At 39.2% G+C, this 20,117-nt stretch overlaps 1 protein-coding gene across 3 annotated transcripts in view; it reads left to right on the top strand.

Annotated features, from left to right (window-relative positions):
* The first annotated feature begins 580 nt into the window (after window positions 1-580).
* LOC124790101 (uncharacterized protein C1683.06c-like) overlaps window positions 581-20,117 on the top strand; it is a 75,169-nt gene continuing 55,632 nt past the window's right edge. Inside the window, exon 1 of one of the 3 annotated variants that reach the window (XM_047257669.1) lies at window positions 581-660. Coding sequence is in view for 1 of the 3 variants with exons in the window: in XM_047257667.1 (XP_047113623.1) it covers window positions 1,620-1,686 (67 nt within the window). In the remaining 2 variants the exon portion in view is untranslated. Of the gene's footprint in view, window positions 3,203-20,117 lie in introns of all 3 variants that reach the window. The other 2 variants (XM_047257667.1, XM_047257668.1) reach the window with 2 other exon arrangements.

Here is a 20,117-nt window from a genome sequence, read left to right as displayed (position 1 = left end):
GTGGAACATAAGGTGAGTCATTCCATCAATGTTGGCTGAGATGGCAGTAGGTGGGCAGAAATTGAAGAATAAAGCATTTTCAGATGTAGTATGATATTTTTGTAATGGATTGTAGTGCTGTGACTTCCTAACACTGTCCGTGCACTTCACGGTGGTCTGCAGAGAATAGATGTTGATGTGTGGCCACCCGCGTGAATGCCGCTGTTTCAAATGCATCATGGAATGTTTTTACATAACGTGACGGCAAGTGTGAATTGATCTTTAGTATGAAGTAAGACGCGTAGTTGTACATATTGGCTTCTAAACATTTTTCTGTACATTTTCATATGTTTAATGAAAGAAAGAAATTTTAAAGCTTATGATTACGTATCTTGAAATACTTGAACATCACTTTCCCTGTTTTTAGTTACCAATATGCCTTAGGGATTTCACTTTGTATCTTAATATTACTAAAGCCATTTCCTTAATGCTGAAGCTAACCGGAACTTTTGTGCAACAGATGGTCCCTCATAACATGATAGTCACCCTTTCATACACGTTCTTCCTACTATTGCCATGCGACAGAGTGAATGAGGTCTACCTCGCTCGGCTCTTACGTAGCCGCCCCCACCACCGGAGTCGTAAATTGCTCACGATTCGTCGGGTTTAGTGGCGTGTGCGGTATGTGCTCATTTGTTTACGAAATGAATAGGGCGCACTTGTTTTGCACTTCTACTCTAAGTTGTACTTAGAAATGACGTAGTAAGCTGTCTAAGTCACTACAGATTTGAAATAAAGTTAATGCGCGACAAAACATTTTGTATTAGATCCACGAACTCGACTAGCCTTAACGCCAACGATGAATACGCAGAAATTGAACGATTGCCCGACTTCTACTGAACGACGTAACGCAGTCTTTCCAGAATATTTGCAATTTTGTTGTCGTTTCATCTTATTGCAACTACTTTGGAGAAAGGAGATAAAAATAAAATACATGTGACGAGGCGTGTTTTTTTAGTTGTCGTGTTAAACAAGTTCGCCACACGATGTTTTTTTACTGTCACTAATTTTTTTTCATTCCAGAAAGTGAGATTTTCCGTGTGAATCGATCTCAAAAGGTCTTTGATAGGTTTCTCACCGTAAAACTTTTCATTTCAATTAGTAAAATGGCCACATACTAAGAAACAACTACAGTGTATTATGCATTCATAACTACTGCTCTTACACTTTTTCTCTTGTAAGATGTTTTACAGTCGCAGATGTTTACAGTGTCACTTTTAGACTGAAACATTTCCTGCCCCAGTAATAAAACATAATGCATACAGAAACATAACAGATTAAATATTCACCTGTGCCAGATTAACATACTTTACAGGACATGCAGGCGCCTTCTAGTTTGCTGAGTAACACATTTGACACTGTGGTACTGCTTGTTTGTGTTCTTAGCATACTATTAGGTCAACAATGCAAATAAACCATTGGTTGATATAGATTATATATGTTACAACCTATGAACAAAATTTATGTACTCTTCCATTTGAAAATAAGCCCATTGTTCAGTTAATAATTCATCATAATAACGTTTGCATGCAAGTCCGTGTGTTTTTTCATGTGATAACTGGACTGCCAAGTGCAATGCTATGTCTAGAAACTGGACCTTCATTCATACATATCTTGGTACTATACAGTCATTATATTTGTGTAAGAGTGAGTGTCTCCCTTCTGGTAATTTTTATGTTTCTATGTATAATGAAATGATAGAGTATTATTAACTTTCTCAAATATTTAAATTAAAATTTCTTGTAGTGGCTTCCAGTTTATTGTTTTAGTGAGCAGTATTACCCTCATTGTGCGTACTTATATGTCTGTGTTGTTCAGGTGCTGGTTTCATGAAACATTCCACCCTTTACATTTTATTCTGTGTTAAATGCATAACTAGCAATAAAATGTTGTCTCAGATGTCTCATCTGTAGATCCTTTCTACTTGATCTGTCAACCTAATCCATTTATGTGACTGCCTACATAACCAGTTGCTTGTTTTCTGATTTTCTTGTTTGCCATTTGTATCCATTCTGGGTGTAGTATTCAAGTTAGGCCTCATAATTTTGATGCTGGTACAGTGCTAGCCTTCTTTAGACATGAATTATATTTATAAGCTTGTTTAATGTGGAAAATATTTCAGTTTCTTTTTAAACAAAATTCATTTTGCTCTGTAGGAATTTCTAAAAAAATATTCCTAAGCAAGCAGTAAAAAGAATCCAGGAATAATTTGCCACAAACACAACTCCTAAATTTACTTCGCAAACAGCTAACTCTGAATAACTTTATGCATTTGTTGTCAGAGGGGTTTTGACTTGATGATTTGGAAAATGTATTTCTAGGTGTGTAACTGCATTATTAATAAATCTGAGGCAGAGTTGCTGACCAGCAATTGTCGTCATAAAGCATATTGAGTAGTACTGCTAATGGGCACATATGAAAGTGACACACTACATGGTTTTCACAACTGGCAGAGGTGATGAAGGAATGACAGGTTACTCTGATCGCAGGACGAGACAGACCCAACTGTAATGGAGACAGGGGTTCACCCCAATAAAAAAGTAGTGGCATTCTCAGTTGACCATAAACAAAACAAAACTTGAATAAAACAGATATTGCTTCCTTTAGGAAGAGAAAGAAAGACTAGCTATAGTATGTCCAACTACATTATTTTTTTGGAACATAGACTGATCTATAGCATAGTCTGAGGTATAGGTTAGGTTGAAAGGTAACGATTTGGTTCTGATTTTGCAAAGACAATGAATATGAATACAAAATCGTAAGGTTAGGTTGAAAGGGAACAACTTGGGTGTGAGCTGCTGAAGAAGTATTTACGGCTTCAGTTAATCCAAGAATAGCATATCTGAGAAAACAGAAAGTGTTAACATTAAAAAGAAATTTGAATGTTAGAATGTCTTTTCTGAATGTATTTATCTGGAAGGTAACCGTGCACAGAAGTGAAACATGGCCAATATACAGCTCAGACAATAAGAAAATAGAATCTTGTGAAATGTGGTACAACAGAAGAATGCTGAAGATTGGATGCGTAGATCATATAACTAAAGAAAATGTTCCGGATCGAACTGGGAAGAGAAGAATTTTATGGCACAGCTTGAGTAAAAGAAGGGCTCTATTGATAGTACATCTTCTGAGGTATCAAGCAGTTGTGATTTTGATAATGGAGGTAAGTACATACATTTGTTAAGTATATGTAAGTAAGTAAGCCTAAAGTCATCAGAAGATCAAAATCAATTGCAAAATGGTTGAGATAAGATATCTGGATAGTGCAAAAATTGGCTGTTGACCCTAAATAATGGAAAGTGTCAGGTCATTCATATGAGTACTAAAACAAATTTGTTAAAGCTGGGTTACATGATATACCAATCAAATCTAAAGGCCGTAAATTCAACTAAATACCTATGGATTACAATTACGAACATCTTAATTTGGAAAGAACACGTAGAAAATGTTTTGGGGAAGGTAAAGTGTTGGTTGAACACTTAGAAGATTTAACAGGTCTACTAAAGAGACTGCCTACACTATGCTTGTCCATCCACTTTTGGAGTACTACTGTATGGTGTGGTGATCCTTACCAGATAGGATTAACAGAGCACATCGAGAATGTACAAAGGAGGGCAACACCTTTTGTATTATATAGAAATACGAGCGAGAGTATCATTGAAATAATACAGAATTTGGGGTGGACATAATTTAAAAAACAAGATATTTCTTCTTCCGGTGGTATCTTGTCACAAAATTTGAATCACCAAATTTGTCCTCAAAATGTGAAAATATTTTGTTGATGCCAACCTACACAGGGAGAAATTATCATCATAATAAAATAAGGGCAATCAGAGCCTGCTTAGAAATATGTAGATGTTCATTTTTTCCATGCACTGTTCAAGAGTGGAATAATAGCGAATTAGTGCGGAGGTGGTTCGAAGAACCCTCTATCAGGCACTTCAGTGTGATTTGCCGAGTAGCCATATAGATATAGGTGTAGAACTAAGGAAACAATACAGAGGTAACTGCAAAAGCATCAACTGGAGAGATCTGATGAATGAAAAATATGAGAAGATTGAGCTATACTTGGGAAAGATGGCGATAAAAAAAAAAAAAAAAAAAATTGTAAATTATTTAGAAGTAATAAACTAAAAGCTAACACATTGAAATCTTTGAAAAAGTAAAAATCTAGAAACAAATTATGAATTCTTGGTAGCTACAATTCAGAGAATGCAAATGCACTGGGTCGACAGATGCGTCCGATCCCATGCATCGGCTTTGATCTGTGACGTAAGGGTGTTGTCGTGTGTGACGTCATGATGGCGTGGAGTTTGGTTTGTGAGTGTGATGTGTTTGAGTAAAGTTCTGGAAGAGTACAAGTGTAAGAATTTCTAGAACATGGCATTCTTGATAACGTACTATGAAGATGCTAATTCACTGTACGAGTACACCATAAGTCTCATCACTCATTCCACCTTTCAAAATTAGCCCACCACTCTGATTATCAAGCAAAAATGGTTCAAATGGCTCTGAGCACTATGGGACTTAACAGCTGAGGTCATCAGTCCCCTAGAACTTAGAACTAATTAAACCTAACTAACCTAAGGACATCACACACATCCATGCCCGAGGCAGGATTCGAACCTGCGACCGTAGCGGTTGCGCGGCTCCAGACTGTAGCGCATAGAACCGCTCGGCCACCCCGGCTGGTGATTATCAAGCAGATTTCTCATATCACCTCGGTATGCTGGTACTACATCCTCCTTTAAAAATAGACTGACTGTTTTCTTCTCACCAGGTGCCAGATTAGCCAGAAAAGCTTTCAGTAGCCTTCCTCTTCAGGACCACTTTTGAGACAACTGCTGTCATATAACAGTGGACATGCAATGAAACTTCAGTTTCTTTTTACACAAGAATATTTAGCACTAAGGTGTCAGTGGGTATCAATGATCATGGATGTGGGGACAGTACTATTAGCACAGAGTGTTCTCTCAGTACATAAATATGATCTTTGTACCTCTTTAATCACATGCGCTTCAGGAGATGGAAACTTATTATCGAGTGATTAATCCATTCATACATCATGTACTTTATATTCCATAATGAAGGAGAACATCCAGCGATGTGGAGCATGTCAGGTCATACAGTGACAATTAGAACAGCTGTTATGAACAAATTTTGTACAGCATATTGATATTACACTGTCATGCAATGCTGTGTACTACTATCAGTAACAGAGGATAAATTTAACAAACTAAAATCAGCAGGAAAACTGTTACTTCAAATCAATGTTTGTACTTCCTCAGGGTCATTAAAAAACTACTTTGTAACACTTTTAGTGTAATATATCTTTTACAGTAAATATTGCTTCTTGCCATGCAGATAAAGAAATCATAAGTTGTTGATTCTGTGTGCTCAGATAATTTCTGAAAGGACTGGCTAATGCAGTATTTTTTTTTTTTTTAATTTTCTTTTGAAAGTATAGGGTTTTCCAGTTCCTTGCATTATGTCAGATCGAAGTTTGTTTAAAGTCTTTGCTCCCTCCTCCTCCAGTGCTGGGAGGCTAGAATAGACATGTGGTAATTCATTGCCTGTCATAGGAGGCAACTAAAAGGAGCATTATACCTAGCCATACTTTTCGTTGATGCCTCAGCTATTATTAGAACACTTGTCAGTTTTAGCTCATTTTGTAACCTTTCCTTCAACCTCTTTGGTGTAATTACTAATGGTCTTCATTTAGGGTTGACCTCCGGTTTTCTAAATTTCACAGATCTGTGAACCATTTGGGGAAGGACACTAATGTGGTGCATAACCTATCCACCATGCACCTTGATTTTCTACATCTATTATTAGAGAGCGTTTATTTTCACACCGAAAATCCAGCTAGGTAGCCAGTCCACCAAGGGAAGGTTGTCATGTACCGTCACAGATGTAGTGCCCTGACAGTGCAGGGATCACCTGCCTGAGCTGTAACCTTCCCATGTATGCTGAGGAGTAGGAGCCTATCCAGTTTGGGGTACAGGACTTAGAGCAACAGCTAATATGCCAGGTAGCCTTTGCAGTGGTAGGGTGTGCCCATGGGATGAGCCTCTGATTGTAGTGAGTGGCATCAGGGCAGACGATCTACAGTGAAATGGATCAAACTCACCCATACCAGTGGTTGTGCCAATATGGCTATCACTTCAGGGAGAAAACAAGACTTTAATATAGAGACTTACAACCACGGCATTTCCTTGTTTGGTCACACCATGGGATGAGAGTCAGGCAAGGAGAAATGGAGGTGAATAGCACGCTCAGTTGTTAGTGTGCTCCAGAAGTGGTGAAGAATCTTGTGTAATAACAAAGCCACTGTTTTTCATTAGAAATATTCACGACGGGTTCAGAGAGTTGCTGCTATAGGGAAAATGCAAAATGAATCCATGTTGATCAAAATGTACCCTTCAAGCTTGTGACAAGCTCAAGGATATACCAGGTACCATCTCTCCTCATGACAAACTCAACAGGATTAAGGTGTCACCTAATGCTTCAAACAGATGAAGAACTGCATGCAATCTAGAGTGATGTGGAGTACATTTTGTTCAATGCATTCTGAGAGGACCTAAGGATAATAGGGTGGACACAGGACTTTTCATCCTTATCTGTGATGGAAATGTTTTATCTGATAAAATTAAGGTCATTGTTTTTAGGTGTGATGTCAAATCCTGGTTCCCTCTTCCTATGAGATGTTTTAGGTGCCAGAGGAGTAGACAATGTCCTCTTACTGTACAAGTTAGGATGCTTTTGGGATATGCAATGGACAACATATGAGAGCAGTCCATGAGAACAATCACATACATGTGTAAATGGCCCAGATCGCCAACCACCCCACTTCCCCCCATTTACCAACATTTTCAGTTTTCAAGAGGAGAAGAAAATCCAGGTAGGCCCCCCTTCTGACTGAACACACCGACTCCAACAGTGTTTCCACTTTTGGAAACATTCCTGGAATTTTTTTTCCTGGAGTATGTTAAGGACACACTCTGTACTTGCCTTAATGTCTTCAATTGAGTCAAATTGCTTCCCTTTCAGTGAAAATTTCAGTTTAGGAAACAGGTAGAAGTCCACGGGGGCCAAATCAGGGCAATATGACGGTTGTGGAAGCACAGGAATTTTGAATTTTGTCAAAAATTCAACAATCGAGAAGGCAAAATGAGCTGGAGCATTGTCATGGTGTAGCACCCAACTCCTGTCTTTCCACAATGCAGGCCTTTTCTTCTGCATTTTTTACCACAAATGCTCAAGGACACTTTTTTAGTATTCCTGGTTAATTTTCTGTCCTCCAGGGGTAAATTCATGATGCACAATACAGTTAGAATCGAAAAAAATACCAACATTGTCTTCACCTTTGACCGACTTTGCCTTGCTTTTTTTGGTTGGGGTGAACCTGGAGTCTTCCACTGTGAAGACTGCACTTTTGTTTCAGGATCATATCCATATACCCATGATTCGTCACCTGTAGTTACCCTATTTAACAAATCTGGGTCGTTTTTAGTCTGATTAATCAGTTCTTGACACACTTCAAGTCGGTATTGTCTCTGGTCACTCGACAACACTTTTGGAATGAATTTTCCAGACACTCAATGCATGTTCATATCTTCAGTTAAAATTGACTGAACTGCATAGAAACTTAAATTAAGTTCATCAGCTATCTCCCTAATTGTAAGCCTACAATCAGAGCACACTTTCACAACATTTTCATTTGTGTTTGAGGTGGAAGGACTGCCGGACCATTGTTCATCTTCACATGATTCGTGAGCCATTTTTAAATCTGTTGAACCAGACAAAAACATTTGACTAGTTCATACAATTATCTCCAAACGCTGTTTTTAATAGTCTCAGAAGCTGATTTCCCAGTTTGAAAACAAAATTTCACACAAACTCATTGCTCCGTTTTTACGTCCATTTTCACGCAGGCAGAATCCGGCAACAAGCCCTAACAGACCCACACTCAACCAGCTTCTACAATGAACTGAGTAAAGGAAATGCAGTTTCTTGTCAGAGAGCATTCAAGGACAAGGCAATGACTCACTCCCCACCCTCTGTGTACCTGCCTACCAAACCACTAAGCGGTAGTGGACCCATTCTTAAAGCTTTCCAGTCACACTTCGTATAATAAACTTGACCATCACTATTATCAGGATGCTAAGAAAAAGTATGAGTGACTCCACCCAGTCGATATGAGTCGAACTTTACACGGCCGGCTGTTGTGGCCGTGCGGTTCCAGGCGCTTCAGTCTGGAACTGCGTGACCGCTATGGTCGCAGGTTCGAATCCTGCCTCAGGCATGGATGTGTGTGATGTCCTTAGGTTAGTTAGGTTTAAGTAGTTCTAAGTTCTAGGGGACTGATGACCACAGATGTTAAGTCCCTTAGTGCTCAGAGCCATTTGAACCATTTGAACTTTGCACACGTTGTTTCAAAAACCACACCTAGCGTGGCTAGAAAGTCTCATATAGCAACTACTGGCCCTAGCCACATGTGAATCCCTGTTTTTCAGTCAGAGTAGAACACATCAGCTCCCTTGAGCCCCAAACCCACAGCACCAGTGGTAACTATCCTATTGGTGCAGCCAAAGATGCCTCATCTTCTGTCAGCATTACAAGAGAATAGGGCACCTGGCAATGTGTCCCCCTCCCAGGATGGACCAGCAGTCTACCATGAACCAGTGGCTGAAAGAATCAAAGTCTGTGGGTTATGGAAGAGAATGCTCGTAAAAACCAAAACCTCAAAGAGACAAGGAAAAATTAGAATTAAATCAAATTCTGCTACTCCGATCAATCCAACCCCTCCCCTCCTCCTCCTCCCCCCCCCTTTCCCCCCAAATTGGTGAAGAATCACATATTCAGATGGAGCATGACTCAACAGCAACGTAATTTGTACTTCTGTTACCCCTTTGTTGCTTTCTCAGATCCCAGTCTGTTCCTTCAATGGAACTGTAGCAGCTACCATTACCACCTGGCCAAACTCCTTTAATGGCTACTTACTCTGCAGTTGGTGTGGCACTCAGGAGATGCGGGTCTGAGAAATCCAACTCTCTAATTATGAACCAAACATCCTAGTGTAAAAATTGCATTAACACCGATAGTGTGTTTGGGGGAGTCTGCAGGTTCATATGTTTTTACACCTTCAGTGAGTAAATGACATTAAACACTGCATTAGAAGCTGTGACTGCTTGTGTCCATAAATCAGTTAGGATAACAGTATATAATATCTATCTACCCCCAAACAGATGTATACCAAATGATGTGCGGACGGAGTTAGTGGAACAGCTGCCTCCACCTTTCCTCCTACTGGGGGACTTCAGTGCTCACAATCTTCTGAGGGGTAACAGCAACAAATCTAGCTGGGGCTAAATAATAGAGCAGTTAATTTCAGAATTGCAAGTGTACTTATTTAACACTGGAGCTGCAATACATTTTAGTACAGACCATGTAACTTACTCAGCCGTAAGTATTATAGTTTGCAGCCCGAGCATCTCATCCTTGATTCAGTGGTAGGTCCGTGGCTACCTCTGTGACGTTCACCACTTTCCTCTCACTGTATCTTTCTCAAACCACCAACCAATGAAATATGCAACTGGCTTTCACCTACAAAGCAACTATTGAAGCCAATCAAAAAGTGGACATCAAAGGGGTGGTGCAAGATACTATTGACTCAATATATTCACTATGGAAGCAATGTACCCTATTCTTGAGCCCCATCCTGATACCTGTGCCTTGTGGTCTGAAAACCATACTACAGCCATCAGAGAGTATTGAGGGAGCTTCAACAACACAAATATCATCATTCTATAGAACATTTAACAGTAATCAAGGGACTTCCAAGTGAAGGCATGGTTTTTAATAAAAAAGAGAAAGCAAAAGTGTTGGGAACGGTATTTGCCCGTGTATGAGGGCACACTTCCCATCATCTCAAGTATGGACAAAACTCCACCACATTTGTGGGCATCCAACATCAACATTAGGGCCTGGCATCTATCTCAATGGCAACATCTGTTCTGATCCCACAGTCACAGCACACTTTGCTGAAGTGTACGCTTGCAGTAATTACAATCCTAATTTCCTGACATGGAAACATCAGACGGAATGGAACTGTTGATCCTTCCATGAACAAGGACTTGAATCATACAGTATCCATGTACTGAATGAGAGTTCCAATGTGCTTTAGTAGATTGTTGAGATACAGCCTGTGGACCCAATAAAAATGCTTACACACCTTAGTGACAACAACATAAAGCACATCCTCTGGTTTTTCAGTTGTATTTGGTGGGAAGGGGAGTTTCCCTCCCAGTAGCAGAAGGCTGTTATGATTCCTATCCAAAAATTGGGAAAAGACCCTCAAATTTTGACTAATTGTCAACCAGTCACTCTAACAAATGAGCCACATATGGTATTTGAAACAACAGTGAACCATTGACAGTGTTAGTTACAATAATTGTTATAGGAACCATCTTAATTTGCATGGGAAGTTTGTTTGTTCATTGATGACCAGTTTTGGATGGCTCGTCCATCATCAAATCATCCATGTGCATAAGTCTTCCATTACAATCAGATATGCTATATAAGCCACAAAACTTGTCAATGTGGTACTATACATTGTAGCTCACTGTATGTCAAAACATAAACAACCGTTGCTTTTAAGATCATCTGCAAGATGTCCAGGAATTTAGTTTACATCATGTTATTATTGCTTGCTTTTACAGAATGACTGCAGTCTGTATGTACTTTAGCCCCAAAAAATAATATCATAAAACAACAGAAAGTGAACATGAGCAAAATTAACAAGCACCTATTGTTCAAGTCAACACAACTGTAGGTATTTCTAAGTGCAAAATATGCCCAACCAAGCTCTTGATTAATTTTTCTATGTTTTGACTTCATATTAACTTATTATACAGTTGGACCAAAAAAATTTGTACTTAGTGTTTCTTGTGATTTATATTGCATAATATGAGTCCTTATGAGATCAGTTTCTTGTGATCCAGTGGTAGACCTGGTCAATTATCATCTGGTATGCTTGCATTTGGGAATCTGACTACATTGTTTGAAGTCCTAAACCCAGTCATAACTGTGGTTCAATACTTGTTATCTTGTGTTTTTTCAGTTACTGTACTTGAAAATGTGGCATCAACCTGGGCATCATTGTTTACAGTGCTCCATATCTCATTGAAAAATAGAATGTGCTGAGTTCAAAAGATCTCTGTTTATAGAAACCATGCTGATCTCTATAAGGAAGATTTTTGTTATCCAAAGAGGTCATAATATGTGAGCATGGAACACACTTCACAATTCCATAAGCAGATTGATGTCAACAATGTAGGCCTATAATTATGTTTATGCTGGAAATGGCCTGCACTGTTTGCAATAGCTTGGTACCCTTAATTGTTCCAGTGACCAATGAGAAACAGTGACTGTAAGGGAAGTAAGTCTTTTCACATGATCCGTATAGAATCATTCAAGTTTCCCATCAGATCCAGGTGTCCTTCATCTGTTTAGCAATTGTAGTCAGTTTTGTATTATTTATTCATTAACTTCACTATCAATCTTGGTTTACTTGTATTGTGGCATAGTATGATGATTGAAGGAATTGTCTAAGTCCTACCACATTAAACAGTTGGAATTCAGTGTATCAGCCTTCTTTCTGTCATCTACTGTTTTATTATGCTAGTGTGGTCACTGAGTCACTGAAGAGATGAAATTTATCTTTTTACTGCCTTTATGTAAGACAAAAAATTTTAAATTTTTTGTCTGATTGGTCAGCAAAATTTTACTTTCAAGTTCATTAAATGTTTCTTGCATTGATTTCTGATGTTAATTTTGACATGATTCTTCTTTTGTTTTTTATCAACAAGGTACTGACCTCACTTAAATCTGTGATAAAGCTCTCATTGCTCAAGTAGAAACTTTCTGTTATGGCAGTTGAACTACAGTGGGTTTTTTCCCATTCTTTGCAACTTTGTGCAGTTTTTACATGTCTAAAGCATATTGTAAAGTACATATGAATTTTACCAGTTGATGTTCCACATCTTCATCCCCAGCGATGAATATTTTATGTTGTCTGCTCAGACAGCCTGCAATTTGTTTCTGTCAAATTTGCTATACAAATATATTTTTTCTACCATTTTAGAATTCTTTTTAACTCCTGTAGTCACTGATGCTATAACTGCGGTCACTGATTCCCTCCTTTATGTTAACTGATTTGAGAAGTTCATGTCTGTCAGTTACTAGGAAATCTGAAACAATGCTCTTATGAGTTGGTTCTCTAACTGCATGAAGTAATTTTTAGAGAAGACATTCAGACAATCTTACATGAATCCCTGCCCCTGGAACCATTTTTAATTACTTGACTCTCCCATTCTGAATAGTCTTCCTATCATGAGGTCTGTTCAAAATATTCCGGAACATTCGTAATTTCGCACCAATGGTGTGTTGGAACAAAATGTGGTTGGCATGTTTCCCCATGCCTGTGTTTAATGTGTAACTGCCAGAAGCTTCATTGTTGTATGTCTGTTAGTTATTGTTCAGTGCTGTATTGAGCAGAATGTTGTATCGCACGGTTTGTGAATTTCGAAGTGGCAGAGTTGGAGGAGCAACGTGACTGCATTAACTTTTATGTGAAACTCAAGAAAACCCTTACAGAGACACACCAAATGAAGCGGGAAGCCTACATTGATGAGTGCGTCAGCTGTAGTTGGTGTTATGAATGTTCACATGGTTATAAAATGGCCAGATGGAAATTAAAGACGACCCTTGTTCAGGATGCCGTATGATGTCTATCAATGACGCTCACATCAGGAACTTAAACAAAATTGTGCATGCCAATCAAAGACTGACTGACGGAGAGATTGAAAAAGAATGTAACATTTGAGTTGGATCATATCAGGAAATCCTGACACAGCATCTTGGAGTGCATTCTGTTGCTGCCAAGTTCGTCCCACAGTTCATGAGTTAGAACAAGAAAGAACTTCGCCTCGCAATCTTTGAAGAGGTTTTGTATAGTGCAAATGAGAATGGGATGTTCCTTAACAGAGTCTTAACTGGTGATGAGATGTGGGTCTATGGTTACGACATTGACCAAGGTAAAGTCTTCACAGTGGGTCGGGAAAGGTTAAAAAAAAAAATGTCAGTTCAGATCAAATGCCAAAGCCATGCTGATAGTTTTCTTTGACTTTGAAACATTAGTTCATCATGAATTCATGCTATAGGGACAAACTGTTAGTCAATGGTACTGCCAGGCCGGCGATGCCTGCGAGAAAATGTGAGAAGGAAGCGGCCTGAGATGTGGCGAGCCAATTTATGGTTTTTCATCACGATAATGCACCTGTACATTCATCCCTTTTGGTGCATGACTATTGAACATAAAAACAAAATCACTGTGCTGCCTCATCCTCCATACTCTGGAGACCTGCAGACTTTTTTTACTTCCAATGTTGAAACTCTCACTGAAAGGATGAAGATTTGTAATGATAGACAAGATAAAAAGAAAATTTACGGATAGCACTTTGCGTGATCCAGCAAGAGGCGTACCAAGACTGCTTCCGGAAGTGGAAACAGTGTTGGGAGCAATGTATCAACAGTGGACGAGAGTATTTCAAAGGAGACCATGCACAATAAATAAAAGATAAGTGCAGAAAGATTTTGTGGTCAAAGTTCCAGAATTTTTTGAACAGAAAAGCCAGAAAACTTATCAGTGATATGCTTGAAATTTTTTCTGAATCATTCTTCCTGAAGCAGGTGGTCCATAAAAAGCATCTGGTTACTATGTTTGAATCACCTTTGATGCATACCTTTATCCAGTTTATTTCACATTTGGAATCTGTAAAGAACTTACTAACTATTATTGAGTTCTATATGGCAATAAATAGACCACTACAATTGCTGTCAGTCTGCTTTTTCACTGACAAAAATGGAAAGTTTTGTGCAGTGAAGCACCATTCCAATATTTATTAAATGTTATGGGGATGTTCATAAAGTGACTGTAATCTAATGAGACTGGGAATGACTTGAGAACCACCATAAAAAGACCGACTGGCTGAGAGTGTCAACAGCAAGTCACCAAGAGTGAACAAGAAGAGTTATACATGATGAAGCACCAGTCCTATAATTATAAGGGGTAATAAAATAGTTTCCATTTGAGGGCATTGCGGGAGTGTATGTGCAGTTTGTGCAAGTATATAAGCACCAACATGTAAGCAAGGATTTAGTGTGGCTTTTGTATCTTTATGATGTGCATGCAGTAGATGCAAAAAAGTGAATTATGGTGACATTATTCCAGTGCAAAAAAGTGAACTATGGTGACGTTATTCCAGATGTGTGCAAACAGGACCAATGTGCTGTTATTCTTTTCTTGCCTGCCAAAGCACAAATACTGGTTGACATTCATCGGAGAATGAATAATTTGTATGGGGTGGTGGTGTCATTCATAGCACCCTTGTCCCAAGATGTTCAAGAGCCAGTCATCTGCTGGAAAGGTTATCTGAACACTGGGGCCCATTGCTTATTGATTTCCTGGTGTCTCCATCACTGGGGAATAATACCTGAACACTGGGGCCCATTGCTTATTGATTTCCTGGTGTCTCCATCACTGGGGAATGATACCCATGTGATTATATGACTTCGGTCCCTTAAAAAAAGTCCTTGAAGATTGCTGACTCCAGTGAGACGAGGATGTGCAGCAGGCAGTTATGGACTACTTCACATAGCAGGACACAGTGTTTTATCAAACAGGTATCTTCATCAATGGGATGACTGCCTCAATGCTCATGATGATTTTGTCTGATTGGTATACCGATTCTGGACTGTGCAGCATTCACATGGAAACTTTTTGATTGCCGCTTATAACATATGTTATGGAGATGGTCATATAGTGATCAGAATCTGACAAGACCGGGAACAACTTGAGACCCAGCACAAACTGCCCATCTGGCCGAGGGCGCCAGCAGTCAGTTGCGAAGAGTAAACAAGAGGGTGCAATGAGAGAAGGACAGACAACAGAGGCATAATGACAGAATAACAAGTCCAGAGAGTAAACTGAGATGGAAGACCTAAGACATAGTGAATCCAGACCCAAAACAATGATTTGTAGCAAGAGCAATACAAGAACACAGTGATATCATGACTGACTACAGAGCCATTCCATTGTAGGCTTTAAAGGGTGTGGCTGCAGTTGGTGATAAGCCGGCAAGGTGGGCATGTCCCCTAGACAGTGCTTGCAGCAGTGACACCAGAGCCTGCAGATATAGTAGTGCTGTCTATTGGCTGGCATAGGATCCATACCTTCTGGCTGGCCTTCAAACTTGCCAGGCCGGAATACCAGACTTCATCATGTAACAGGTATTGTATCATTAAACTCTCATTCCATTAAAAACTGATGTCCACCATCAACATCAATATGAGATGTGGCCCCCTCAGGCATGTATACAGTCTTGTATTCATTGTGGCATCCAAATGTCATCTTGAGGAATTTCTTGCTATGTCTGAAACACATGCTGCACTAGTTCATGAGGATTGCTGGCTGGATGCTGGTATGAAAGTATGCATTGTCCCATCACAGCACAGCCATGCTCTATGGGTGGAAATTCAGCGGGCAGAGCAAGCCAGTCAGGTATCTATATACTTCTGAAGGGATTTTTATGCCTTTGGTACCTGATCCTGAAATATATGATAACAGGTTTGACCATTCTTGCCACATACTGGTGATAATTGAGCCTGTCTTCAACAATAGCCAAACAAGCCCTGGTGCCATTTCCAATTGCTCTCCTCACATGATTCCAGGTGTTCTAGAGGTGTGGGTCTCAAGAATCGCTGCTTCTAGTGACTTTTCACTGGGTCATCTATGGACGCATTGATGAATATCTGACCACTACAATCAGAGATGAAACTCATTGCTGAACACCACAAAATGCTATTCAATGTTCCAGCTGACCCTAGCTCTACACCAGTCAAGTCTGTTGTCCGTGATGTGGTGTAAACAACATATGGCAACTAAAGAGCTCAATGCCAGTGCCTATATTTCAGCTGTTGTCATCTGTCTATTCATTCAAGCCAGGCAAACAATCCTACAAGCTTCTCATGGTGAATGGAAGGACCAATGGCTACTTTCCTTCCCCCACTCTATCCTGAGTTCATCTCGTAACCACTCATTGTGCAGCCATTGCACTACAACCAACTGCTTATGCCATCTGTCAATATGATGTTGCCACTCCTTCATACTAGTGATTTGACCTTTCTCAAAGTTGAAAATATAGGGATAAGGTATAAGTGCACGACCTCTGGACATGCTGTCTTGTGATCTCCACTTGAAAAATTGCAGTGATGTTGGACCCACCGAATAACTGTCATGCATGTACACCATTCTTCATCTGTAGGATTGGCTTTATTGTGTACTGAAATAAGCTCACATTAAGATGACATTTTAATCAGTATGCCTCATAGTCATGGAAATACCAGAGTCTCAGTTTGATGTTAAAGTGATTTAACATTTTCCATTTCTGCAGTGTATATTCCAATATTGAGCTTTTGATTTCTCAGCTAGTCACTTCATATTTTAGGTAGCTTTCAGCTTGTGGTACTATGTGAGACTTGTTACACCCGATAATACTGAAATAAATGTAGGACCTTACCATGGGTATTTCAGCAGTTAACTAACACTACATTAACAGTTAGATCTCATAGCACTGACGAGAAGCAATGTCTTCCCGAGAAGGTGTAATCCATAACTCAGTTCCCTACTACAAAACTGTGTGTGATGTTGGGACCTTCCTAGGGTATTGCATTGTATTACCAGTGAGTTACTGAATGTTTTGTACTATTGTTCAACCTCTTCAGGAATCATTACAAAGCTGTAACATATTCATTTGGAATAGCAAACAGTGATAAGTTATTTATGTCTCATTCTTTTTAAGCAATTCTGTGCTTCGGTTGGATGATGTAAATGCTCATTTTTGTCATACTAGAAATGTCAGGGGTACAGGTTTGGAGCTATCCACATCTAAATATGTGGAGTGAAAATAATAGAACTTGCCCCCAATGTTCTCAGCGAAAGAAGAGATACACTTTGTCACTGAAAAGAGAATGTTTTGAACCACAGCCCACACTTATATGTTTGGAAGGTCACTCACTGTCATTATAAGTCATTAAAGTTTTGGTTAGATCCAACAGTTCATGGGGCTAATGCTCACTATGTCAGAAGCATTCAGTATGCTACATGCTCCTACTGAGTCGTACTATATGGTCAGTGTTCTATCTGTGAATGGAGATACAACAAATAACAGAAGGTGTTAGTAATCAACATAGTTTATTCCTCTACCATTAAAGACGGGAAACTGACTTACACACAACTTCAGTGACTGGCTAAAGCTGCCATTCAGACAGTGATTAGCAAAGTCTGTGAATCACACTGGTGATCAAAGAGTCGAATAGAAGATGTTTATGTCTGGTATGCATTTGTTTCCACAAGTCACAGTCATCAAAGTACAGTGAGGGGCTAAATTCAGTATCTCCTGCGATATCCAAAGATGTATGCTAGGCCTTATCTTTTCACCTATTTGATCCTCTGTTGCTTTAACTCTCTCATTTCTCAAAGTTTTCCCATTTGTCTTCTGCTGTATTCCTTTCCCCTCTTTCAGTCAACCATTGCCTAGTGCTCCCTCTAGAACACTCAACCATCTTTGATTCTTTCAACCTATCCATATCCCATCTCTTTAATTTCCTACCTCTTTCTGATTTCTTCAGTTTTAAGCTACAGTTCTTAACCAGTAAAAGATCTGAGTCCACATCTACCCCTGGAAATGTCTTACAGTTTAAAATCTGGTTCTGAAATCTCTGTCTTACCCTAATGTAACCTGCCTGATACCTCCAAGTGTCTCCAGGTCCCTATTACATATACAGCCTTCTTTCATGATTTTTACACCAAGTGTTAGCACTGATTAAATTGTGCACTGTGCAAAATTCTACCTAGTGACTTCGTGTTTTTCCTTTCCCTCAGTCCAAATTAAACTACTATTTTTCCTTTTTCCACTATTGAATTCCAGTCCCCCTTCACTATTAAAATTTTCTCTCTCTTAACTATCTGATAATTTCTTTTATCTCATCATACACTTTTTCATTCTCTTCATCATCTGCAGAGCTAGGTGGTATATAAACTTGTACTTCTGTGCAGTTGTTAGATTCATGTATATCTTGACGACAAAAATGTGATCACTATACTGCTCATAGTAGTTTACTGGTATTCCTGTTTTCTTATTTGTTATTAGATCTACACCTACATTACCCCTATTTGATTTTGTATTTAAAAACCTGTACTCACATGACCAGAAGTCTTGTTCATCCAGCCACTGAGCTTCGCTAACCCCCACTATATCTATTTTTAACATATCCATTTCCCTATTTAAATTTTCTAACCTACCTGCCCGTTTAAGGGCTGTAACTTTCCCACAGAACATCAGTTTTTTTTTTATGATGACATCCTCCTGAGCAGATCCTGTTTGGAGATCCAAAGGGGAACTGCTTCACATCCGGAATATTTTACTCAAGAGGATGCCATCATCATTTAACCGTACATTAAAGCTGCTTGTGTCCAGGGAGAAAAGGCCTCCTTGATTTCAAGAATTTTATGTAAAATGATTAACTGAATTATCTGATGGAAGCAGCCCTTTAGTACTGTAACAGGAAAAGTGTGCTATTTTTCAAAGTATCTCTACTGACGTACATAACATCCTGATTTACAATGAAATGAAAAATCTAGAAGTAATTCCACGAATAACTCAATGCGAACAGATTAATGCTCATGGAAGGAGCCTGCATGATTTACCTGTAAGTGTCAAGGTATAACTCAACTAGCTCTCTTTCATAAATGAGATTGACAGGACACAATATGTGAATCGATACATATTATACGAGGTGGCGCATTTGGGAGGACAACAGTTCAATCCCGTGTCTGGCCATCGTGATTTAGGTTTTCCATGATTTCCCTAAATTGCTCCAGGCTAATGCCCGGATGGTTCCTTTGAAAGGGCATTGGCAATTTCCTTCCCCATCCTTTCGTAATCCAGTGAGACCGATGACCTCGCTCTTTGGTCTCTTCCCCCAAACAACCCAACCCAACCCAACCCAACCCAACATATTATAGAAATTTTTGTATATTCCACATCTCCTCCTAAACCACTGGACAAATTTCAATCAAAATTGGTACACATTCACTTACTATCTGTAAAGAATCACTGTGGAGGTAAGAACCACCTAACTATCAAAGTGGTGGGGCTGAAAAAGAAGTATAGACCATAACACGCAAATACCCATACATGATCCATCCAGTATTTGAGAATGAGAGCACTTAGTGACTTACAATATACTTTACATGTGATTCAAACCCGCGCAGAACTTTTTCTCACTGACAGCTCCTGCAAAATGATGAAGGGGAAAAGTTTTTCACTTAGGCTACTCCATTTTTTCTGTTCATGCAGTAAAACTATCTTATCAGGCATGACCTTTTAATTTATTACTTGTTTACTACTAACTGTATTCATGACACATTTTGCAGTTAGTATTCACATATATCACTACCAAAAATATGTACCTACAAAATGATGTCATTGTACGACACATAGTTCATGAGATAAGATATCATAAACACTGAGGTGCATGAAACATTGCCGTCAGAGTGGCCGAGCGGTTTTAGATGCTACAGTCTGGAACCGCGCGGCCGCTACGATCGCAGGTTCGAATCCTGCCTCAGGCATGGATGTGTGTGATGTCCTTAGGTTAGTTAGGTTTAAGTAGTTCTAAGTTCTAGGGGACTGATGACCTCAGAAGTTGAGTCCCATAGTGCTCAGAGCCATTTGAACCATTTTGAAACATTGCCCATGACACATTGTCACATCATTTACGATGTTTAAATTTATTACGTTTTTGCTACCACTATATTTGCAACACATTTCATGGACAGTATACAAGTATGCCACTAAATACACCTACCAAATTATTATTGTACGGCACATAGTCCAGGCGATATGCCATCATAAACAATGAGATGCGATGCATGAAAAACTGCCGCATCATGC

This window comes from Schistocerca piceifrons, chromosome 3 (assembly GCF_021461385.2).
Source record: "Schistocerca piceifrons isolate TAMUIC-IGC-003096 chromosome 3, iqSchPice1.1, whole genome shotgun sequence".
Classification (NCBI taxonomy): domain Eukaryota; kingdom Metazoa; phylum Arthropoda; class Insecta; order Orthoptera; family Acrididae; genus Schistocerca; species Schistocerca piceifrons.
This window is presented reverse-complemented; position numbering and strand designations above follow the sequence as displayed.